This window comes from Crinia signifera, chromosome 11, assembly GCF_055691185.1.
Source record: "Crinia signifera chromosome 11, ASM5569118v1, whole genome shotgun sequence".
Taxonomy (NCBI): domain Eukaryota; kingdom Metazoa; phylum Chordata; class Amphibia; order Anura; family Myobatrachidae; genus Crinia; species Crinia signifera.
The window spans coordinates 90344736-90369932 of NC_139227.1; the positions used below are offsets into that span (position 1 = coordinate 90344736).

Genomic DNA, 25197 nt, shown 5'->3' on the forward strand with positions numbered 1-25197 from the left:
TTCTACTATTTCTGTGTCTTTATTTGTTGTTCTGATTTTCTGTTTTCTTGAGCGCAGACAAGTTGTGTTGCTTTCATTAATATATAGAATAGATATACCTTATGGGTGGATCATATATATTTAAACATACCTACCAACAGTCCTGAGGCCTTATGATCAGGAATTTTGACCCAGTTTTGCAGATGGGTTTGGGTATTTTGCACTGCCGTGCGGTATGAATGCGGGCGTCCCCACAGCATGCTGCCTAAAAAGAGGTGTGGTCTTGCCCATTGGCAGCATGATCACAGCCCAAGTTTTGTACAGTTTTGCTGATGAGACCTCCTCTGTTGGGAGATGGAACTATAAGTAAATGGTTGAGGTCTGTGTTAGTGGGGTCATCCAGTGGCTGATGATGAAATCAGTTGGGAAGAGGGAGTTTGAAATCTTGGTTAAGTCCCAGGACTTTGTCAACCTCTTCTGCTGGCTGAAGACTGTGCCAGTGTACTATGGATCTTTTGGGATGTGAAAGCATATATGACCAGTGCCCTAAGGCATTCCCAGAAGCTTGGCGGCCAAAGAGTATCTTTCCGATCTCATTAAATATGTCTTGGTCCCACACTGAGATTATAAGATCCACTTTCTGAAGGAGGAAAGGAAATAGGTATTATACACACAGCCTGAATTGTCACCAAATATGAAGTCCCACAGCAAACAACGGTCAAAAAACCCATTCTATGATAAATTGGTTATCTATCAAGATTACTGACATCAGTATAGCTGGCCATACATTTGGAATCTAAGACTTCAATCTAAAGCCATACACTGAGCTGATTTGGTCTGATTTGCAACCAATCGGGCCATTAAATCGGGCCAAATCGGCTGTCCCTGCCCTGACATGCCATCTGGTCCGATGCGCGGTCCTGTGAGCTCAGACCCGAGAAGGTGGTCAGACCTGCTGTCCATCTGACCACCTGTCCTGGGACCTCCCTCCTGGAGACGAGACTGGCGGAAAGCAGGGACGAATGCGATCCATAACTACAAGTTGTGATGGATCCTATGCGTCCCTGCTGCCAGGAAGGTCCCAGGCGGCTTGCAGGGTATCGGGTGTCCATACATTGCTGCAAGACATCACAGCAGTGTATGGGGACCTTAAGATTTCACGATAGATCTTACTGTATGTGTTTAATTTCACATAAGATCTATCATAAGATCTGCAACTCCAGCATACTGGTAGCATCTTCAGATGAAGACCCATTAGGACTGAAACATGTTGGAGATTTATTCACCAACAACACCCTTACTTCTCCACCTTACAAATTGGGCTTCACTATCGTCGATGCCAGGAACCTGATTCCATCAGCCACAATCGTAAAAGCCAGATTTCTATCGCTGTTTAGGCTGTGTCACATGTAGATCCCTATTGGCAGTCAATACATTTAGTCATCCCTACTCCTGGGAAGAAATATACTATCAACTATGTACTGACATGTACACCTAAATTTATAATTTATCTTCTCTCATTTCCATGTGGCCTAATATAAATTGGTAAGACGTTGTATTAAAGCTAAGCATCCAATGTAAAGTAAAATCATAGATCACATACCATTAGATATTAGGGGAGGACACGGGGCAGAATATTACTTAATCTTGAATCAAGGTGGATCTTTCAGTTAATTACACTGGCTCCCATAGGTCTCACTGGGATTGGTGCTGCCCACAGATGTAATGCGAGGGGTGGGGGGGGGGGGGGGTAGTCAGGGGGTGGTGGCCGTGGATGTAATGTATTGTGTGTGGGGCTCACCTGCTGTTTTCTGCTGGCTCCGAGTCCTGATGCCGCCGCACTTGTAGGCAGATTGGGAGGTGCTGTGCGCTATCGCGCATGCGCAGCAGCCCACCCTCCCCCATTCTGGATGTAGGCAGCCAGCCCAGAGCGGAGCGCGGCTGGCCCATTTTTAAGGAGTTTTGGGCCGGCCCACCGGGAAATAGTCCGGTTTCCCGGCGGGCCAATCCGCCCCTGCCACCACATACTGTATACTGGATAATTTCTGTACCTGAATTTGTTCTGGTGTCACATGAAAGGTAAAATGTTCGTTAAAGTATGGGTTCAAGGTGTTCAACCTCACTTCTGTCTTCTTACTCTCCCAATTCCTCTCATTCAGAGCAAGCTCCACTTTCACATATGGGTCTGTGGGGATAGAGAGGTTGAGAAAAATAAAAATAAATAAAAAAGATGCCCTTGTTATTGAGTGTAAGGGCCCAATTCAGAGCTGCATATAGAGATACGATTTCATAGCCCTGGCGATTATCGGACGTTCGCGCATAAGTACAGTATGCGTGCGCATGCGCGAGCAGTCTCTTCAAACGGATATAGCAAAGGCTAGCCTTCACTGTCCGTATGCAGGGTGATTGACACTCTGCAACCTCGGTCATTGGGAGGAAGGGTCGCTAACGCCCCCCCCCACGACCTTTGCAGTGCTCAGCAAGTCTAGGTTCGGTGCTTGTGAACGGGAGGAAATATGTTCGACGGTGAATGATTCCAAATGGATTTCCCCCTGTGTGCACAGCTGTGAATGCATTTGAGCCGCAATTATGGATTCGTGTCTACACGCCCTGGATCACCACCCTTTTTTGGAGCCACGCCCCTGTTGAGCAGACTATTAGGTCGGTAGAAGTATGATTCAATATCCTGTATGTAAATTCATAAATATCACCTGCTAATCCACCCTTGTCCATTTTTTTAAGTTTCTTAGCCTCAATGATGACGACATAGAGTTTAGAGGTCGCAGGGTTATACTTCAGTGAGCAGCAGATGTCTCCGAGTTTTTCATACTGTAAAAGATTTAGGCAGTATATATATATATAAGTTTCTGTGTCATTTTGGAATGTGCTGACATTATTCCCATTCCCAGTATATGCCCCCAAACCAGTGTAGCTGCGCCCTCACCTTTGATTTCCCTGTAGCCGCCAGCTCTTTCCACTCCTTAATGACGTGCTGCAGATCCATGTCCTTGAGCCGCAGCCGCACTTCCCCGATCACATGATCCTTGGATAGTTTGTTAGAGTCACAAACCTTCATCACGACCTCTGTTTTATTTATCTTTGACTTTCGCACCTAAAGTGTAGTACACAGAGTTACTACAAGCTACACAGGCAACATTATAAAATGTATAAATTCCCGGATAATGTGGAACATATCTATACTAGGTCAGTTATCTGATGTATTGGCATGTGAAAAAAAACACATCAATAACTCGTAAATAGCAGTGCAAGCCCTGCCATAAGGCCCTATTTACTGTTACTGATTATTATTGGTTCGGCGACGTGCTACACAGGCTCCGGCGCAAGTCAGCAGCAGGGGGGTGTGCGGGCACCACTCACCTGGCTCCACGGAGGGGGGGGGGGGTTTGCGGTCGGTGACCTGCTCTCTAGTGCCGCCCCTGCTTAGATCATTGCTGATAATTTAGAAGCTCCAGATAATTATCAGCTCTGTCTTGTCTACCCAAACAAGGAATTACTAGTAATACAGATGGAGCGTACATCATCCTTGACTGGCGCTCGCCAGATCCCTTACACTGGCGAGCGCCGGCGATAGAGACTGGGACGCGCGTGCGTCTCACACGCACGTGCGTCCCAGTATCACGGCGGCTGGGCAGCGTCTCCCTGCCTGTCTCTCCTTCAGGGAGACGCTGCCCAGTTCGGGGGGGAAGGGGGGGGTCAGTGAAGCGAGGGGGACCAGCGGGGGAGGCGGCAGGGACCGGGGGCAGGCTCCGTTTGCAAAGGGGCGCGCGAGCGTCTCGTGCGCGCGCGCCCCTGGCGGAAGCCAGATGCTGGTGGGGCTGGCGATTCTATCGCCAGCCCCTGCAAACATGGAGCTCGCTTTGTAATACAGGTGCAAGTTAAGTTAGATGTTTGTTCTTTTGATGCGGTTATCAACAAGCAGTAAAAGATCTGTAACTGAGTCACAGTCGCAGATGGTTCTGGCTGAAAATCACAGTCTGCTGCCTTTCATAGTTAGTGTTAGAGATATGGGGTAAATATGAGGACTGTGGTCTTCAGTATGTTCTGGTTTATTTTGGGCATAAGTAATTTATCTCCCATAACCTCTTGGGCCCAGATGCAGAACTACCATTGTTGCAGCAGGTGCAGTGCACTGGGAATAAGGGGGCCACTGCCACAACTGTCACCTGATTTTTCTGCTACACTCTGCCTCTCCCTGCCACCCACTCCCATGTTGCATATTGTGAACTTGGATTGGGGTGGAGGAGGGGAGCCCAAATTATATTTTTGTACTCGGGCCCTTAACCCACAAGTCCCGACACTGCTTGGGCCTATCTGTGTTTTATTGTATTGTGGTATGATGATCCCGGGTCGGCTTCATAGCAGATCAGGTCAGAATCTGCCCTGTCATCTCTTGAGTCTGTTCCGGTGCAGGGTGACTGGCACCACACAAATTCAACTAAGATAGTGGAGACCTTTTGGGCCTTCGAATTGTTTTAGGGTGCCCATTTGCCTCTGCTCAGGCCTTCCCTTCTCTGGAGGCTGCTTTTGTACCTCCCCTGGTCCGATGTTCCACAGCCTTGCTGCAAGAGAAAATAGGATGTTGGTCACTTACTTGAATCCCTTTATCTTAAGCAGGCTGGGGAAAAATGTGTTTCCCTCACGCTCAGTCATGGAAGGTTTTGGTACTTGACCTTTTTCATGAATGTTTTGTTTCATTGGCTTACCACTTCTCCCTACTGGACTATTTAAAAAAACAGTTCTGGCATTATGGGGCTGCAGGGAGAGGAGGAGCTTAAAGCTACAGTTTAATAATAAGTGCCAGCTCCACTAGCCCATCTGCAGTCCCATGACCCAGTGTACCACAGGCTGCTTAATTTAAAAAAATTTACTGGTGACACAAAACCCTATTATCTGGGTTCTACAATGTGCGTATAATCTTCATTTATAGCGTGTTCATGGAGCTCATTATACAATTTTTGGTATGTTAACTGCTTCAGTGGACTGCCCGGAAACCTCCACCCCAATGGGCAGTATTATCACTTACACTTATCACTTAGATTTGGATGGGTTTTTACTTCGAAGTGAGACCTATATTGCAGTGTAAAAATAAAACAGCCAGTATTAACCCTGCACAGAAACAAAATAACTCACCCAAATGTTACTCTCTCTGCAGTGCAGCATCGTTTTGTCCATTTGAAAAGGAATTTGCCTTTGCGAGTGAACCAGAATAAAGGCCTAGGTACAATTTAAAACTGATTTCTGTCCCAAAAATTAATATATATTCTATCTCTTATTTCAGTATCCATTGTCTTATGATGTCATCAGCCCGACCCGAGCAGGCCGAAGAACACCTTTGTTCCCTGGGGCCCACCCAGTGCTTACAAGGGGCACGCCCTCTCCCCTTGTTTTTGTGGGCACGCCCATTAAAACGCCGGGTCTCCACCCCTGGCGAGTGAAAATCTCGCCAAAGGTGCTCGCTGCAGGGGTGTGCACATGCGCATTACCGCCTATGCGCCTGCGCAGTCCCCCACCATTAGAGACGGGGCCAAATTCGGACCTAAATGAGCAAGACTGAATCGGCACATTGTGTAGAACACCAGGCTCTCTCCGAATATATCCCGGTGGCTTTTGACTGTTTCTGTCTTTTTGGCCTTTTTATATTGGAGATATTCCTCATACTGTACCTTAAAGGTGAAGTTCTCATAGAAAATAGGGTTCAGTGTCTTCTGAATAACTTTGGTCTTATATTTATTTCGGGTGTCGTTGGTCAGGAACACAACAACGTACGGGTCAGCTGTCCCTCCAATGTGCATAGCCTTCAGTGAGTCAGCTTGTATCACCACAATAGTGATCTGTAGTGAACAGAAGCCAGCCAAATGAAAATACATCATTCAAGGTGTAGGTTTGGGGTTTGGGGCCTGCTCTTTGCTTTATGGCGACTTACCTCCTCCTTCTGATAGTTATACTCCACTGAATACTTTAGTTGTCCAAGGTACGCATTCTCCTGTGCTCCCACCAGCCCTCCTGTCCCTGGCTGCACCTGTAAGTACGTATGGAGCAATGTGTAATTACACCAAATGTTGGATGTGCTTCTTAGGGGCTGCTTATGTATAAAGGGCCTGGTCCTGTTTGCTATGCTGCAGATACTCGCAGCCTAGCGAACAACTCAGCGTGCATCACCGCAATAGGGATCTGTAGTGAACAGCAGCCAGCATTGATGTCAACTTATTATCTCTTACAACACCTCCCCATGGTAGGTACGATTACATGGCCGAGATTGTGCAACACACTCCCAGGACAATTTATTAATGGAATGTTGTATTTGTTGTATGTATTGTATTGCCTTTAACATATATACTTAATAAAATTAATGCATGCATATAATTCCTTTGGAGCTTTTTCTGAAAAGCTTTAAAACAAAATATGTGCAGATTACAAATATAATCAACAACAACAGAATAAACCTTCAGGTACTGTAGTTCCTGAGAACAAGTGCCTTATTGATGCGAAGCATCATGTAGATCCATTTATCTGAATTGGTTTCTGCCAAATAAAAGCACGATACAGTAGGTCAGCTGCTTAGTGATAGGTGTAGGTGTGCGGCGTGATCTTACCTGCTCCTTCTGATAGTTATACTCCACTGAGTGCTTTAGTTGTCTACGGTACGCATTCTCCTGTGCTCCCACCAGCCCTCCTATCTCTAGCTGTGCCTGTAAGTACATAAGGAGCAATGTGTAATTACACCAAATCTTGCATGTGCTTCTTAGGGGCTGCTTATGTATAAAGGGCCTGATTCAGTCCTGTTTGCTAGGCTGCAGATTCTGGCAGCCTAGCGAACAGGTCAGCAACGAACGCCCCGGCAAGGCGTTCGCACAGGGGGGGTTTGCAAATGGGCTTATTTGCGCATGCACAGACCTGCACCATCGGAAACGGGGTTGAATTCGTCCTTCATGCGATGGGGGTCTGAATTAGGCCCATAATAAATGAGCATAGCACTTCTAGTACAGTATTTCCAGTGCTCGGGGTCTATGGCCTAAGGCAGATATGGGAGGAAAAAGCATTAGGTGTTCAACCATCCCCTTACTTATATTTGCCCCTTTGGTCAGTTTGCACAGCTGCCTGGCCAGAAACGTGTCCATGGGGTGCAGCTGAGATGGTGCCAGGGTTTGCATGCATTGCACTTACTATATATACATACATGTGTGTGTGTGTACTGTGTAGCTCCCTCGTCTACTCCAGCAGCTTGAGATCAGCACTGCTTAACAACACCTACTGCACTTGCATTGCTCTGGGTTACATGTGCAAAGCTGTTGTGAACACTGTTGCAAACGTGATCCATACTGAATGAGGTCCTATATTTGCATTTGCTGTATTTACATTTGTTCTGCATGCCTATTTCTTAATAGTGTTACCTTTAGAGTGAGGGGCATCTACAACTTACCATGGTTTTATTAATATCTGTTTTTGTATATGTTGGTTTGAGAACTATTTTTTTGCCATTGTTGGTGTAATTGTTCTTCTTTCGACAGCAGCTATTGTTGTTTTTCTTCTTTCGACAACAGCAGCAGCAGCGGCGGCAACAGCAGCAGATTATGAGCAGGAGAATCAGGAAGAGACCCACAACTCCTAGGGTATAGATAGCCCAGCGTGGTACTGATGGAGGAGTTTATGGCCATGACAAGTGGGTGAAGGGAAACAATCAGAAAGGTAACACTGGTTAGTTGGCATACAGGAGGGCATAGTGACAGCTACATGTCTCTGTGTAACCAAGTGTATACAGTACATACTTACAGGGAATGCGTTTCATAATGCTGTCTATCCAGGACCATATCCATGAGGCGGTAGTAGCAGTAGTGGTGGTGTGGGCTGTTTTACCTTTAGCCATAGTTGTGGCTGGAGAGAGAGAGTTCTCCTTTCAGAGCACAGGACCTAGCATAAAGTATCAGATTTGTATCAGTAGCGCACGCAGGGGGGTTTCTGAGTACCCAGAACCCCCCCCCCCCAGGAGTCTAAGGGTCCTATGCTGAAAGCTGAGGGTCCCCTTTTTCCATCGGTACAAGAATTTTAAAAATCCGCCCTTGGGAACCAGAGATATCTGACTTTAAAACAGTGGTCTCCATCCAAGCTTGTTAATTGCTCTTCCCAGTCATATATTTCAGGTTCTGTCTGACTTAGAGATTTTCTGAGGGTATATTCCAAAAGCTGAGGTTCTGCTCCTTTGAGGGAGACTAGCAGCTTGCTAGCTACTATTCCCTGAACCAGAGATATCAGCCTTCCAGCAGCTAGTTACTGCTCCAGCTCCACACACCTGGTATGTAGTTTTATATTCTCATTGGAAGATTGCTCTGCCTCCTGCCTAAGAAATCTATTTCCGGGAACTGGAGATATCTGCAGTCAAGCAAGCTGTCCTCCCACCAGAAAATTATGAATAATAACCCCACTCCACTATACACCCCTCCTCTGTATATTAAACATCCTCTACCACCCTGGAAGTTATGTATCAGAGCCCCTTCATTCAGCCCAGTGCCCTCTTCTCCCACCTCATCTCCCACCATCTGTGCAGTAAAGGGGTAATTAGTGGAAATTACTGATCCAGGCCCTACATGCTGAGCAGTTGATATAATACCCCCTACTTAGGGTTACCACCTTTCCCCTTTAATTCCGGACACATATTAATTACACAGGTTCTGTGGAAGTTTAAAATCAGGTGAAATGGAGTCTTGAAGTCAGTCAGCCACAGAACCTGTGTAATTAATATGTGTCCGGAATTAAAGGGGTAAGGTGGTAACCCTACCCCTACCACCCGCAGGACATCAAAGCTTCCCCCACCCCTACCACTGGAGGATCGGTAGGGGCCCCAATACATTGCTATGCCCAGGGGCCTACACTGCTGTTGATGCCCCTGTATGTATATATATGTATGTATGTATATGTGTATATATGTATACATAATTTTTTTTTATTGTTATTATTATTTATATACATTTGGTCTATCTATAATATTTTAACTGACCTGGCATATACTGGGTCACCTAAGTGACCATCTCCATGCTTTGCTCCGCCCCTCTGGAAACCCCCTTCTGAAAATCCTGCGTTTGCCCCTGTTTGTATTATACTGCACACAAAATTAACCTGCAACATGTAACCTGCTCGTGGGGTGCGCTTCTGGTGAGGTCTGTGCCGAGCGGTGCATGCCGAAAAAAAGTGCACGCCGTGTGCAAGCTGCACGAGACGATGGATGCGCCTAGAGCAGGGGTGGCCAATCCGGTCCTCGAGATCTACCAACGGTCCATGTTTTCCAGATCACCTAGCTCAGTGGTAGCCAACCCTAGCCCTCAAGAGCTACCAACAGTTCACATTTTCCAGACAACCTAGCTGCTGCACAGCTGCACTCATTAATCACTGACACATTTTAAAAGATACACAGATGGAGCTAATTAGCTCACTTGTGATTCTGTGAGGAGACCTGCAAAACATGCTCTGTTGGTAGCTCTCGAGGACTTGGGTTGGCTACCCCAGACCTAGCTGATGCACAGCTGTAGTTAATACTAATGGTCACATTTTCAAACCTGCTGCATTCATTCCTACTATAGATCCGCAGGTTGCCTGGAAAACATGCACCGTTGGTAGATCTTGAGGACAGGTTTGGCCACCCCTGGCCTAGAGGCTATTGGACAGCAATGACACCATCCCCGCCATTGCTAGGCAATGGGCCGGCACATCTGTCATACTGACCAAGCGGTCATTGGGTCGACCAAACTAAGGTCGACAAGCATTAGGTAGACCACTGAAGGTGGATAGGCATTAGGTCGACACATAAAAAAAGGTTGACATGTCTTTAGGTCGACGGGGTCATTAGATCAACACAAGCATTAGGTCGACAGTCAAAAGGTCGACTTGAGATTTGAGGTTTTCATGGTGTATTTTTTTGGGGGTACTTGTGTATTATAGCGGCGCCCATCGCATCGCATACCATAAGGCATGCGATGGTATGCGTTGCGACGCGATATCGCGCAATATTGTACAATGCCATACAATGCGATGCGATTAAAAATTGTATAAGCACCCTAATGGGTGCTTACAATGTTAAATGCACCCCCACGCCACCCCCCCACTATAAACGTGAACCCGAAGCGTGGCGAGCGCAGCGAGCCCCCAAGGGGTGGCGGCAGGGCCGGACTGGCCATCTGGATCTTCTGGCAAATGCCAGAAGGGCCGATGGCCTTGTGGGCTGATTTTTGCAGAAAGTTGCATTCTCCCAGGGGGAATTTTCTTGTGGTTTATTTTCCCAGAGACTCCCCCACGGCTGTAGTGTAGCGATCATCATCCGGCGACAGACCCGGCAACAGACAGGGTCCGGGAGGGGAGCACTGGGCACACATTGCACTACCTCCACGCATCTTCTTCCACTCCTCCTCCCACAACATCGGAGTAGAGGACACAGGACTCTGACACCCGGTGACGTCATCATCCGGCGACAGACACGGCGACAGACAGGGTGCGGGAGAGGAGCGCTGGGCACACATCGCGCTACAGCCACGCATCTTCTTCCACTCCTCTTCCCACAACATCGGAGTAGAGGACACAGGACTCCGAAGTTGCGCCAGCTCCTGGTGACAGAACGCATTCAAACTGGATGCTGCTGCCCTGCTCCGTTGAAGACTTGTGGTGGACACCCGGCACCGGCAGCAATAGAAGTTGTTTGCAGGCACGTCGAAGGACAGGGGACCAGTGGACTTTGAAAAAGGTAATCTGGTGAGGGTGCACTATCTGTGAGTTATTCGCAGCGGGAGATGTACAGAGGTATAATGAGGCTATACAGAGCAGATACCTGGGTGCTGTGCTGTAATGTCACCATTATCCGGCTGTGCTGCAGGGATTACCAGGCTGGTGCCTTAGGGTTCATGCCTCTCCCCCCCCCCCCCCATGTACCCAGCTCTGTATATCCCGTTACGCTGTATTATAGCCTCAGTGCAGCCACATGACCTCCCAGTGCCCAGCTCATAGTGCCCCCCTCATACCCACATACAGCTGTGCCCCTGTCCTGCTAATGTTGCCCCATGCTCCCCATCTCACACCCTTAATCTCTGTGTTCTTACCGCACCATGGCCCATAATAATGTGTAATGTCAAAGTCTGTAATGGGCATTACGGTGTGTTCCATAATGTGTAATGCCTCATTTTTGTGATGCCACGCCCCCTTTCCATAAGGACACGCCCCTTTTCACTGCGCAGCTTTGCCGCGCAAGGGTCCCGCCTGCTACAGGTGGGCATGTGTGCTCAAAATGCCAGGGCCGATTTCTGGTCCCAGTCCGGCCCTGGGCGGCGGTACGCGTCCTCCGAACTTTTCATACCCCCACTATCCACGTCGGCGTGGAGTTGAGAATAGAAAATGTGGCGAGCGCAGCGAGCCACCTTCACAGGTATCGACGTCCCCTCGCGGGCTTCACAGGTATCCGCGTCCCCTCGCGGGGCTCGATGCGCTTGCCACGCTTCGAGCTCGGTGGCTCGCTGCGCTCGCCACACTTTCTATTCTCAACTCCACGTCGACGTGGATAGTGGGGGTATGAAAAAGTCGGAGGACGCGTACCGCCGCCCCTTTGCGGGCTCGCTGCGCAGGCCACGCTTCGGGTTCACGTTTATAGTGGGGGGGTAGCATGGGGGTGCATTTAACATTGTAAGCACCCACTTGGGTGCATGGTATGCGATGCGATAAAAACATTGCGCGATGTACATCGGGGGCGCCGCTATAATACACAAGTACCTTTTTTTGTCCCGGATGTTGACACAGTCGACATGGAAACAGAAATAGTGTACCACGTCACCTCGCTTCGGGCACGGTGCCTCGCTACACTCAGTACACTGATCTGTTCTCCCTCCACGCCTTAGTGGATGTTAGGGCACCCACTTAAAGAATGAGAAAACCCCATGTCGACCTTTTGACAGTCGACCTAATGACCATGTTGACCTAAAGCCATGTCGACTGTTTTCATGTGTCGATATAATGCTTCTTCACCTTATGTCTGTCAACCTACTGACTGTTTCCCATCTGTATTGCATTGTTGCATTTGCTAAAGTTGCTGATTGTTTATGTATCCTAATTTATAACTTCATTGTATTTGTTTGATGGAAATGTAACAGTTGTGCATCATCCACAGCAGCTTCTGACCTCTGGGTCTCCAAAGCCGACCGTGACCAGCAGAAGCAGAAGAAATAGAAATAAGTGTGGCAAGTCGTGGCTGCGTGGCACACGGGTGGTTTTGGATAACCTTCTATCTAGGTGATTTTGAGCAGTCAAAATCTCCTGTCCAAATCGCTCGGTGTGTACACCCCTTAACTGAATTACCCCCCAAAAACATGCATGCACAAGAAATGTATATCTCTCCAAAAATAAATACAATGTAATGATAAAGTCACAAAACAAAGTCAAATACGAATACAGTGCAATGCTTGTGTAAGCTACCTATAAAGTAGGATGTCAGTGTGCCACTCTCACCTGTCAGCAACTGCTACATACCTCCCAACAGTCCCGATTTTATCGGGACAGTCCCGATTGTCAGGGCCTGTCCCGATGTCCCACCCGCGGGCGGCAGTGTCCCGCGGTGTGGGGGGGCTGTTGGGAGTCCCCCCTGTCAGCTGCTAAGCAGCGGGGAATAAACGCTGTGCGCATGCGCACAGCGTCTATTCCCGCAGCCAGGGGGCTGGGGGCATGGCTAGAGGCTCACAGAGCCTCTGGGTCATGCCCCCATAGCGGCAAAATGGGGGCGTGGCCTCACGGAAGAGCCGCGAGTATAGACCACGCCCCCAAATTAGGCCACGCCCCCGAAAATTTCAACGCGCCTCCGGCGCGCAGCAACAGCGTCCCGACTGCTGGGATGCAAAAGTTGGGAGGTATGCTGCTATGTTTCATAGTTAATGAGCAGTGGATCCGATTGGCATCCCATCCTCCTTGTACCATTCATACTCACTTGCTTTTGTCCTTCCTGATGCCAGCTGTTAAACCAGGTACCTTGGAGGGCTGCAGGGTCTTGTGGTGGTCATCCAAGAACACCATAAGAGGCGGGAATATCCTGCTTTCTCCTCCGTTCAGCCAGCTCCAGAATTCTGGCTTGGTTGCCACAGTGGTCCCCTTGAGGTCTGCAAGACTTGAGATGCTTCGGTCCTGGTCAGTATCTGCGATCATGAGCTGTGCTCAGGGTGTCTGTCATTTACGGTAGCAGCTGTATGGCCTTCCTCAGGAGTAGACACCTGTGCCTGGGTTCTGTTATATTCACATACGGTGCCGCTGTCCCATCCTGAGAGAAGTGGCCGGTGATGCTTGTTACTGGTTGAATTTATTAACCCTTGCAGTGCCTTAATGGTATTGGATGTTCCATATAGGTTAAAAATGTCAGTTGCTCGGCCTGTCATATGTTGTAATGAAAGGAATGCGCAGTATGTGGCAGTTTCTCTATAATCGTGCTCTGTACATAAAGGAATGAATAGTATGTTGCAGATTCTGTATCACCCGGACACTAAAATTGCATGGTGACTGTAGCAAATCATTGTTTTTTTTTTTATATAATATATTTAATTAAGCATTGTATTTATAAAAGGTACAATAAGTAGGCATTTTACAAATACATTTCAATAAAACAGAAGAAACTCATGTATACTGTATAGGCCCTTATTCTGGTTGAGGCGGTCCGTTCCGAATTCTTTCTGAAGGCGACTTTTAGCTACCTGCGCATGCGTAAGCAACACAATGCGCATGCGCAACGCAGTGTCTTCGCACTCGTTCTCAGCAATACCGTCTAAAAATGTCCACCGAACTCCCTTGGGAAATATGGGTGTAATATGGGCGTCATGTGGGCAAAACTGGGTGTAAATCTGGGCGTACATGTGGGAGTGCACGAACAGTGGTAGGCGTGCATTCGGACTGGACACCGAGCGCAAGTGAACCAACATGGCAGAAATCTTCGGTGTCAGTAAGCAGCTTTCACTTATCGGAGGGCAATGGTTCATGCGCTAGGCATTCGGATCGCCCAATTAGTACGCCCGCACCTTAAACACTCGCAGCTGAGCACAATACAATCCACTCTTCTGGCCATTAGTGATTAATTAAACACTTTTCACAGGTTCTATTGGAACCACTAAGTCATTGCTGCCTAAATGGGGCAATACTAAATAGTTGAATATATGCTGCAAACACATTTACTTTTTTGTTGGTATCTGGCCCACATTTACACTGCACTCCATGGACATAACTGTGTTACACAAATCTATATGCAAATCTGCCCATTACATTAATATGAAACAGCACATGTTTGCATAAATGTAGTTTTATAAATAATAATGGCAAATTCTAACAATTTGGCACCATATTAATTTGCATATGGGAACATAAGAAGAAAAAAAAAATTGTGCACGAAATGTAAAACATAGCCACACCCGAATCATTCGGAACACACCAAGAGGAACAACACTTCGAGCCCAGCAGCCAGTATTTGAACCAGACAGGGGGCAACAGGGGAACAAAGCTAAATATTCCAAGAGAAGGTACATGAAACGTGGATACCCTTTGCAAGGGATTGGATTGCACAGCCGAAGCTGACACACACAGCAAAGGAAAAAATTTGGAACGACATAATGGCAGAGATTAATACGGATGCCGCATTATTTGCGGCCACGTTTGGCCTTGGTAGGGGCCTGGCCACGTGCAGCAGCTCTTCGGCCACGTTGTGCTGGTGGGTTGGGGGGATCAGCTGCTGTGGAAGTGGGTGTTGCTCTTCCCCTTCCGGCAGCAGGGAGTGCTGATGGTGGATCAGCAGCAGAAGCAACAGACAATAGGGCCCTATTGGTGGAGATTAGCTCCGCCACAAGCTCATTATGGCGGAGGAGGAGGTCTTTTTGGCGCTCCAATAGGTCATTTTGCCGAACAGCTTGCTCAGCTATGACCTGCTGGCTGCCAGCTATTGCCTGTTGAGTGGCAGCTATAGCTTTAATGACCTCCTCGGTCCTAGTCTGCCGCTCTGCAGCTGAGTCCACCCTCCAGCATCCTGTATGGCTGTTGGAGCCTGCTGCACCTGTGGCGTGGATGTAGCCTCTTCTTGCGGGGTGTCACTGACGCACGTTGGATCATCCGCTGAAATAGAAATGTTAAATTAAAACACATTCAAGGATACTTAACAAAAATTTGTAATGTCATGCTAACAATTTACCTTCCAGTTCAGCCACGAATATATCCACTGGGGCCTTGCTATCCATGTTGCTTACTCCACGGATCTCCTCTATTGCCACGCAGTCTTGTGTCAATTGTTCAAGGGAGGAGAGAGCAAGATTGCGGGGCATGCTGCCAGCCCCAGTGGTCTGGCTGTGTGTCCAACATGCGGTCAGTTTTTTTTTTAAGGTTACTTTTGAAATCAGCTTCACCTGCAACCCAAAATGAAAAATAATTACATATAATTACATATAACACGTGGTGAGATATTTTTCATGCATTGTTATATGCTATTGATTCTGTTTGATGCGTCATTCAACATAACTGCCATTTTTTTCCCATTTAAAAATGTGGATACGTTTTACATGCCCATTGTTCATATTTTTCAACATTCAGAGTCGCCATCTTATATAATTGAATATTTCACATGGCAATAATGTGGGTTGCACATAGCAACTGGACCTGTCCTTTATAAATAGCATCTACCTTTGTAAAAACACATTACCTATATTGCAATACTTATGTAGTGTGGTTCATACAATAGTACACTGAAAGAGGTTACAAACAATAGCATAAGGAGCCTATACACACTCTGTTGTGGTCCGATCCCCTACCCACTCCCAAACCCATACCCACTCCCAAACCCATACACACTCCCAATCCCCTACCCACTCCCAAACCCATACCCACGACCAATCCCCTACCCACTCCCAAACCCATACCCACAACCAATCCCCTACCCACTCCCAAACCCATATCCCCTACCCACTCCCAAACCCATACCCACTCCCAATCCCCTACCCACTCCCAAACCCATACCCACAACCAATCCCCTACCCACTCCCAAACCCATATCCCCTACCCACTCCCAAACCCATACCCACTCCCAATCCCCTACCCACTCCCAAACCCATACCCACAACCAATCCCCTACCCACTCCCAAATCCATATCCCCTACCCACTCCCAAACCCATACCCACTCCCAATCCCCTACCCACTCCCAAACCCATACCCACGACCAATCCCCTACCCACTCCCAAACCCATACCCACGACCAATCCCCTACCCACTCCCAAACCCATACCCACTCCCACCAGCCAACTACCCTCCACCCACCAACCAGGCCGAAGAAATGGGAGCAAGTGGTAAGTATACATTATGCCTCATGTACTTGATTAGTGTAATGTGTAATACCCCATTCTATGTATATATGTATATACCATAAGTTAGAACAGTGTAAATGCTTAAAATGCTTATAAGCCTGATACAGATGTGTTGTTTTAATAAGTAATACCCTTGGACATTAGGAGTACCTTTATAGGTGCATATATTGGTGGGACATCCCTTATTACTAAAGAAATGGAACATGCCAAATGGTATGACCTATGGCAGACTATACTATTGTCACTGCTGTGAGGGGAGAGACTAAAGAGTGACTGTGGATGCCCTGATAGTGTTAAATAAAGTTGGGGTGCGCGAGTGCCCAAGAAAGCAGTTGCCCGCTGAGACAGAGGGGATAAAAGGCGGGGGGAGAGAACTTTCTAGAGAGGAGAGCGTGGAGAGAGGGTTAACGGAGCAGGGAGCCGTCCGTTACGGAATTGTGCAGAGCAGCGCAGCATAGGAGAAGCAGAGAGCGATGCTGTAAAAAGTGAGAGTGATTTACCCGATCCAGGAGTGATATAAGAAGACGCGGAGACCGGAGACTGACAGCCGGCATCGCTGATTCAGGAGCTGAGACATCGGCGGGGAAAGCCCTCTGACAGCGCGTCATCTCTGGGCGGCGCTGAAGAGGAGGCGTCATCGACGGCCAGGCCGGGCTAGGATTGGGAGCCCGGATTAGTACCTCACCTCAAGAGGAGTGGTGAGTCGAGCCCCCCTACTGACCAGCCCACATACTCATTAAAACGAGGGAGCATATTAGTAGATAGCGGCTGCGTCATAGATAGGCGGCGCCAAGCCCTGAGGAGTCCCAGGGAGAAGTAACAGGGCTGCCAGAGAGGTGGTGAGTGTTAAGACAGTATAATTCACTTGCCTATACAGTACTAAATTATTACCAGGGACAGCTGACATCCTAGATTGCAATGCACTTCTAGTACTTTTAGTACAGCCTTCTGATTCCTGCATAGACTCTATGCCATTGAAAGTAGTAACTCCCTGCCAGTTATTCTACTATCAGCTTACCTAGCAAGATTACGGAACAAGAGAGAGTTAAACCCGGCTTATGAACCAGGGGACACCTCTCTGATACCTTCATAAAAGGGAGCTGCCGTAGTGACAAGCCTTGTGTATTTTATGCTAACGATTCATCATTACCCGAGCTAAACCCGGTTCTCCAAGAGCCTGGGGACGCTCTGTCAAGTCAGCAGCAACGTAGGAGTTATAAAAGAGACAGCTATGTATAGCCTTTATCTGTCTACTGCCAGTTGATCTACCGTCATAACCATTTACTCGAGATAACAGGTGTAGCACCAGGGAATCCGAGATATAGGAGAACAGAGGCGCTCTAGGAAAATGAGTGAATCAACATAACTATCGTGAAGTAATTAATAGAGCTAAACCCGGTTCTCCAAGAGCCAGGGGACGCTCTCTCAATACTACAGCCGCATAGGATATAGCCCGAAGAAAAGCTAGCATTGCTACCTATTTAATGTATATATATATTTAATATTCTGAGGGTGGGAGCCGCAGCCAGTGAACTCACTGACTGATAATTGTAACTGTATCTACCCAACGGAGGGACACCGTCATACTTACCGTTGGTTTCAACAGTCGGGATATTATTGACTTGTGTTCAGACTTTGGTAACGGAGGTAATTGGGTGATCACCTATAAGGGAAAGAAAGTGCTTATTCAGTTAAAGTATAAGAAAGGATTATTAATAGAGTTAAGATTATTGCGCAATAATAGAAATATTGTTAATGTATAAGTATTCTATAGATTAGTAGCATACCGTAATTGAAGCAATATAGTATAAAATACTTTAAGGTGTAAAGCCATATAAAGTAAATGCGATACTTGGTGAGGGTATGAAGCAGTCCAGACGACTAGGAGCAAGGTATTAACAAGTCCAGGAGAAAATTGTGAATGGTGTGTTCTATATAAATTCAGATAGAATATATTTTGCTACTACCCACTTGTATTAGATTATATACACTGTTGTATGTATTACCTAAAGATGTTTTAAATAAATTGTTCTATTGTTCAATCCCATTGATTTATCTTTTGGGTGATTCCCCAAGCTCACCCAAATAGTGGTCACCAACTGTATGTGATTCATTGGTGTTAAGTACAACAGACACTGCTTGGGGTGGAGGCACTGCATAAACAAACTGTGGAAATCAGCGTTACATCTGGAGGCACTGCTGAGATCCACCGAACCAAAATGGAACATATAACTTCCCAAGAACTCCAGGAGTGGATGCAGCTCCATGGATTATTTGTGGACTGTAGTTTTGCAATGGCAGGAAAGTTTGACAACATGTCTGATGAAGAAATTCTGGAAGAAGTCGATAAACTGTATGGAGTACGTCGACCCAAATTGGTCGATAAAAAATCCAGAAGTGGAGAAGGAGATGTGTGGGCAGTATTGATTACTAACCTTAACAAATTGGATTCTACATTAATACCGGCCCAGATTATAACCTCCCAGTCACCCCCTCAAAGGTGGAAGATTATCTGGTCGGAAGGTACTGGTGAGGAACAGAGAGAGATACAACTGGAAAGTTATGCTACTCAGGCTGGAACTGGAGATAGGGGCAAGGACTCCCATACTGGTCTGCATTTAGATACTGATGTAACTAGGGAACCGGACCAAGACCCATCGGTGGATAAAGTGATGGATCGAGTGGTTAGCCAGATGGAAAGGTGGCATTATGAAGGTGGATATAGGCGATTACGTATATTTTCGGGATTGGTACCAGTTCCGACGGGAGAAGAAAATTATGAGGCATGGAGGGAAACTGCTACACAGCATTCTGAAGAATGGCGATGCCCGGAGCATATAAAAAAACAACGCATTGTAAAGAGTCTTAGAGGGCCGGCCATGGGCATTATACAAGCTACCAGGAGGAGTAATAGTAACGCTACGCTCAAGGATTATTTTGATGCCCTGGACTACTCTTTTGGAACATTAGAAGACGTAGGAGATCTATTATCTAGACTTAATCATACGTACCAAGAACCTAATGAGACTCTTACTAATTTCATTTATCGCTTAAATAAGATTCTGTATAAATTATTAGACAAAGGAGGAATTCAGGGGGCAGAAATGGATGAGAAAAGACTGAAGTATGTGTTGCGGGGAGCTTTAACATCCAACCCAGTGGCCCAACGGCTTCGGTGTACGGTATCCAAAGACAAGGCACCGACTCTTAGTGATCTAATAAAAGAAGTGAAATTGGAAGAAGTGCAAATTGAAAACAGAGAAAAGACTATAAAAAGGGTCAAAGTGGTAATTCCAGCTACTGAAGTACCTTTAGCCTCTGACCGGTTATACAAGCTTATGGAAGAACAAAATAAGAAATTGGATCAACTAATAGCCTTCCAGACTCCCGCTGCCCCAGTAATGACGGAAGCCCCTATGACTCGTGGGAGAGGTTATAATCGAAGATCGGATGATAGAGGGAACTATACCTGTTATAGTTGTGGCCAACTGGGCCATCGTAGTTTCGAATGCCCACAACGTGGAAGATATAGCCGACGATTAACTAATCCTGACTCCCGGGACCTTACCCTTTCGGGAAACTTACAAGGGACGCCGATGAACCCCGCATCGACTCCCAACTCATAGATGTAACTTCAATGGGGAACACCCAGTGGTCTAGTTTAATACACAATGGATTAGTTGGAGACGCCCCCATGGTTCCCGCGTTAATAAATGGACAGTATTGTAGAGTGTTATTGGACAGTGGGTCACAGGTCTCAATAATTTTCGAGGGCTGGTACCATCAACATCTGGCAGATATACCTTTGAACCCTATAGATGGACTAGTGATATGGGGATTGAGTCATCAAAAATACCCCTACTTGGGATATGTGACCACTCACATTCAGTTTATGGACAATACTGCAGAGTATCAAAACCTTTTGCCCTTTCTAGCCCTCGTATGTCCTGATCCTCCCTCTGGACAAGATGTTGTTTCTGTAATTGTGGGGACTAATTCCCATCTATTCAAAACCTTGTCTAAGTGGTGCCAAAACCAAGATAACATAATCTCACATTCTTCTGACCAAGAGACACAATCTCTCAATTTCTTTGCATCTCCTAAGCTTATGGTCAACGCCAGAACTGATGGGGTTGCCCTTTCCGCCTTCAACACTCGAATATTGGAATGTTTTAATGGCAGCGATATCTCATATGACGATCGTGAACAACTCATCCGGGACATGAAAGTAATTGAATCGGTCTATTCATTAAGCGATTGGGATTTAGGAACGGCCACTGGGGTGGAACACCGAATACGGATGACAGATGATACCCCATTTCGGGAAAGATCACGAAGATTGGCTCCTGCAGACTTCGACGATGTGCGCCTTCATTTAAAATTTCTCCTTGAAAATCAAGTAATAGCTGAATCTCAAAGTCCTTATGCATCTCCCATTGTGGTTGCACGGAAAAAGAACGGAGATATAAGACTGTGTATAGACTATCGAACTCTTAATAACAGAACTCTGGAAGATCAGTACACAGTACCGAAAGTAGAAGAAGCGCTGGACTGCCTTCAGGGGAGCCAATGGTTTTCCGTACTTGACCTAAGGTCAGGATACTATCAAATACCCATGCATCCAGATGATTGTGCCAAGACCACCTTTATTTGTCCGATCGGATTTTTTGAGTTTCTTAAAATGCCACAAGGTATAAAGGGGGCCCCTGCCACTTTCCAAAGGACAATGGAAAAAGTAATTGGGGATATGTGCTATCGTGAAGTACTTTCACGATAGCACATATCCCCAATTACTTTTTCCATTGTCCTTTGGAAAGTGGCAGGGGCCCCCTTTATACCTTGTGGCATTTTAAGAAACTCAAAAAATCCGATCGGACAAATAAAGGCGGTCTTGGCACAATCATCTGGATGCATGGGTATTTGATAGTATCCTGACCTTAGGTCAAGTACGGAAAACCATTGGCTCCCCTGAAGGCAGTCCAGCGCTTCTTCTACTTTCGGTACTGTGTACTGATCTTCCAGAGTTCTGTTATTAAGAGTTCGATAGTCTATACACAGTCTTATATCTCCGTTCTTTTTCCGTGCAACCACAATGGGAGATGCATAAGGACTTTGAGATTCAGCTATTACTTGATTGTATGGTCACTATGCATCTGTGCCATATATATATACTTTGCTTTGTCCTTGTCTAGATAACTTGTAGTCTGATACAGTGCAGGCAGGAGGGCGCGAGTTTGTTCTAAGTCATATAACTGTTGGTAGACTAATCTCCCAGCAACATTGTCTTCTCTGCTTTTCTTCCTGGCATCCTTTGAGGCTTTCCAGTTGACTAGGAATTGCCTGGCCATTTCATTGATTTCTTTACCATCTAGGATTTCCAAAGTCTTTGAGATAACTATTACTCTGTCTCTGTATTTAGGCTTGTGGCAAATTGGGTTTCCACTGAGATCCATCCTCCACAGTCGAGGCCATTTGCTCAGAGCAAACTCCAGATCCTTAATGTCTCTAAGGTCATTGTCCACAGCAACAAGCTGGGTTAAGTTTTCCAAAACTGCGAGTTCTTTTAATTCATCAATATTATTATTGGTGATATTCAAGACGGTGAGAGACTTGGTGAGAGAATTAAGCGTCCTTGGGTCCATCAGTAGTTTCTCTCCTGCTGGAATCCGCTGGTTCTCAAGGTGCAGTTCTCTCAATTCCTCCAGACCTTCTAAACCTTCAACGACAGTGATATAATTGCCACCTAAATATAGCTTCTCTAGTCTTTTCAATCCATCCAGGTTTTCTATGCAGGATATGCAGTTATTTTGGAGGTACAGGTGTGTCAGATTTGTTGCAAATCCAAGATGTGCAATGTGACTAATGTTATTGTCATATAGATATAAGACAGTGAGGTTTCTGCACATGGATAGGTCCTCAACATAATCAATGTTTTTATTGGAGAAGTTCAGGTGCGTGACTCTTTTGAAGCGCTGGGTAAGGGACTCATCCTTCCTGCTGCGGAGTTGATTGCTGGTTCTTGCAATGAGATCTACTGTTAGACGAACCATAACTGCTCGGCAGAACAGTGCGACCAGTGTGTGCTGCTAGGATGTATTGTACAGGTACATCACTGTCCGTCACCAGCACCGCTTCTGCTGCCCCATGCGCTCTGTCCTGCACACTTCCGTAACGGACGGCTCCCTGCTCCGTTAACCCTCTCTCCACGCTCTCCTCTCTAGAAAGTTCTCTCCCCCCGCCTTTTATCCCCTCTGTCTCAGCGGGCAACTGCTTTCTTGGGCACTCGCGCACACCAACTTTATTTAACACTATCAGGGCATCCACAGTCACTCTTTAGTCTCTCCCCTCACAGCAGTGACAATAGTATAGTCTGCCATAGGTCATACCATTTGGCATGTTCCATTTCTTTAGTAATAAGGGATGTCCCACCAATATATGCACCTATAAAGGTACTCCTAATGTCCAAGGGTATTACTTATTAAAACAACACATCTGTATCAGGCTTATAAGCATTTTAAGCATTTACACTGTTCGAACTTATGGTATATACATATATACATAGAATGGGGTATTACATTTACTTTATTTGGCTTTACACTGCGTCACTCATCAGCCTTCCCAAGCGCTGGCTGTAGCCTGGAGGAGGAGAAGGTGTCTTGCTGGCAGCCGCCCGTGCCTTATCCTGGCTGTTATTCAAGCCTGTCTGTTTCGTTACAACTTGCTGTCCCTGATCTACCTGTTGTTCCTGCTACTATTACCATGGTTTGCTGGTCCCACCGCCCACAGTATGAGAGGTCACACAGGACATCTGCTGAAATTCCTGCTCACCACCAGCATCCTCTTCCTGTGTGCCCACCTCACCTTCCAAGTCTGTCTCCACACAGTGCCTGGTCTGGAGGACATGCTGGGCCACAACTGCAGCAATTGGGAGGTTCTTGCGCATCATGTCGGTGTTACCCGGTTACCCATCTACGATATTTCCAACACAGTGCGGCTGGTGTCCCCAGATTTCGGCATATTCCTGGTGTCTGCTGTGTGCCTCGGCTTGTGCAACCGCCTGGTCACCCGACAAAGCTCGCGGTCGTCACGCGAGCGACTCAACAGGTCAACGAATCTCACGGAGCAGGCTAGAAAGGGCAAAAGGTTTTGATACTCTGCAGTATTGTCCATAAACTGAATGTGAGTGGTCACATATCCCAAGTAGGGGTATTTTTGATGACTCAATCCCCATATCACTAGTCCATCTATAGGGTTCAAAGGTATATCTGCCAGATGTTGATGGTACCAGCCCTCGAAAATTATTGAGACCTGTGACCCACTGTCCAATAACACTCTACAATACTGTCCATTTATTAACGCGGGAACCATGGGGGCGTCTCCAACTAGTCCATTGTGTATTAAACTAGACCACTGGGTGTTCCCCATTGAAGTTACATCTATGAGTTGGGAGTCGATGCGGGGTTCATCGGCGTCCCTTGTAAGTTTCCCGACAGGGTAGGGTCCCGGGAGTCAGGATTAGTTAATCGTCGGCTATATCTTCCACGTTGTGGGCATTCGAAACTACGATGGCCCAGTTGGCCACAACTATAACAGGTATAGTTCCCTCTATCATCCGATCTTCGATTATAACCTCTCCCATGAGTCATAGGGGCTTCCGTCATCACTGGGGCAGCGGGAGTCTGGAAGGCTATTAGTTGATCCAATTTCTTATTTTGGTCTTCCATAAGCTTGTATAACCGGTCAGAGGCTAAAGGTACTTCAGTAGCTGGAATTACCACTTTGACCCTTTTTATAGTCTTTTCTCTGTTTTCAATTTGCACTTCTTCCAATTTCACTTCTTTTATTAGATCACTAAGAGTCGGTGCCTTGTCTTTGGATACCGTACACCGAAGCCGTTGGGCCACTGGGTTGGATGTTAAAGCTCCCCGCAACACATACTTCAGTCTTTTCTCATCCATTTCTGCCCCCTGAATTCCTCCTTTGTCTTATAATTTATACAGAATCTTATTTAAGCGATAAATGAAATTAGTAAGAGTCTCATTAGGTTCTTGGTACGTATGATTAAGTCTAGATAATAATCTCCTACGTCTTCTAATGTTCCAAAAGAGTAGTCCAGGGCATCAAAATAATCCTTGAGCGTAGCGTTACTATTACTCCTCCTGGTAGCTTGTATAATGCCCATGGCCGGCCCTCTAAGACTCTCTACCATGCGTTGTTTTTTTATATGCTCCGGGCATCGCCATTCTTCAGAATGCTGTGTAGCAGTTTGCCTCCATGCCTCATAATTTTCTTCTCCCGTCGGAACTGGTACCAATCCCGAAAATATACGTAATCGCCTATATCCACCTTCATAATGCCACCTTTCCATCTGGCTAACCACTCGATCCATCACTTTATCCACCGATGGGTCTTGGTCCGGTTCCCTAGTTACATCAGTATCTAAATGCAGACCAGTATGGGAGTCCTTGCCCCTATCTCCAGTTCCAGCCTGAGTAGCATAACTTTCCAGTTGTATCTCTCTCTGTTCCTCACCAGTACCTTCCGACCAGATAATCTTCCACCTTTGAGGGGGTGACTGGGAGGTTATAATCTGGGCCGGTATTAATGTAGAATCCAATTTGTTAAGGTTAGTAATCAATACTGCCCACACATCTCCTTCTCCTCTTCTGGATTTTTTATCGACCAATTTGGGTCGACGTACTCCATACAGTTTATCGACTTCTTCCAGAATTTCTTCGTCAGACATGTTGTCAAACTTTCCTGCCATTGCAAAACTACAGTCCACAAATAATCCATGGAGCTGCATCCACTCCTGGAGTTCTTGGGAAGTTATATGTTCCATTTTGGTTCGGTGGA

At 46.6% G+C, this 25197-nt stretch overlaps 3 protein-coding genes across 3 annotated transcripts; 1 reads left to right on the top strand and 2 right to left on the bottom strand.

The window, feature by feature from the left end:
- Positions 1-397: 397 nt before the first annotated feature.
- LOC146045102 (synaptotagmin-1-like) lies at positions 398-15224 on the bottom strand. The gene is made up of 10 exons (XM_083163781.1): positions 15179-15224; positions 15044-15102; positions 12988-13164; positions 6594-6689; positions 5924-6019; positions 5664-5831; positions 2924-3091; positions 2691-2808; positions 2031-2164; positions 398-619 (listed from the first exon to the last, which is right to left on the bottom strand). The coding sequence occupies exons 1-10, from the start codon at positions 15222-15224 to the stop codon at positions 398-400; spliced, it is 1284 nt and encodes a 427-aa protein (XP_083019907.1).
- A 3336-nt stretch (positions 15225-18560) lies between these two features.
- Positions 18561-19967, top strand: LOC146045103 (paraneoplastic antigen Ma2-like). Its single transcript, XM_083163782.1, has one exon. It carries the CDS (start codon positions 18561-18563, stop codon positions 19965-19967), a length of 1407 nt encoding a protein of 468 aa, XP_083019908.1.
- A 1500-nt stretch (positions 19968-21467) lies between these two features.
- On the bottom strand, positions 21468-22489 carry LOC146045105 (protein phosphatase 1 regulatory subunit 42-like). Its single transcript, XM_083163783.1, has one exon. The coding sequence runs from the start codon at positions 22389-22391 to the stop codon at positions 21468-21470; it is 924 nt and encodes a 307-aa protein (XP_083019909.1). The 5' UTR covers positions 22392-22489.
- Positions 22490-25197: the final 2708 nt, after the last annotated feature.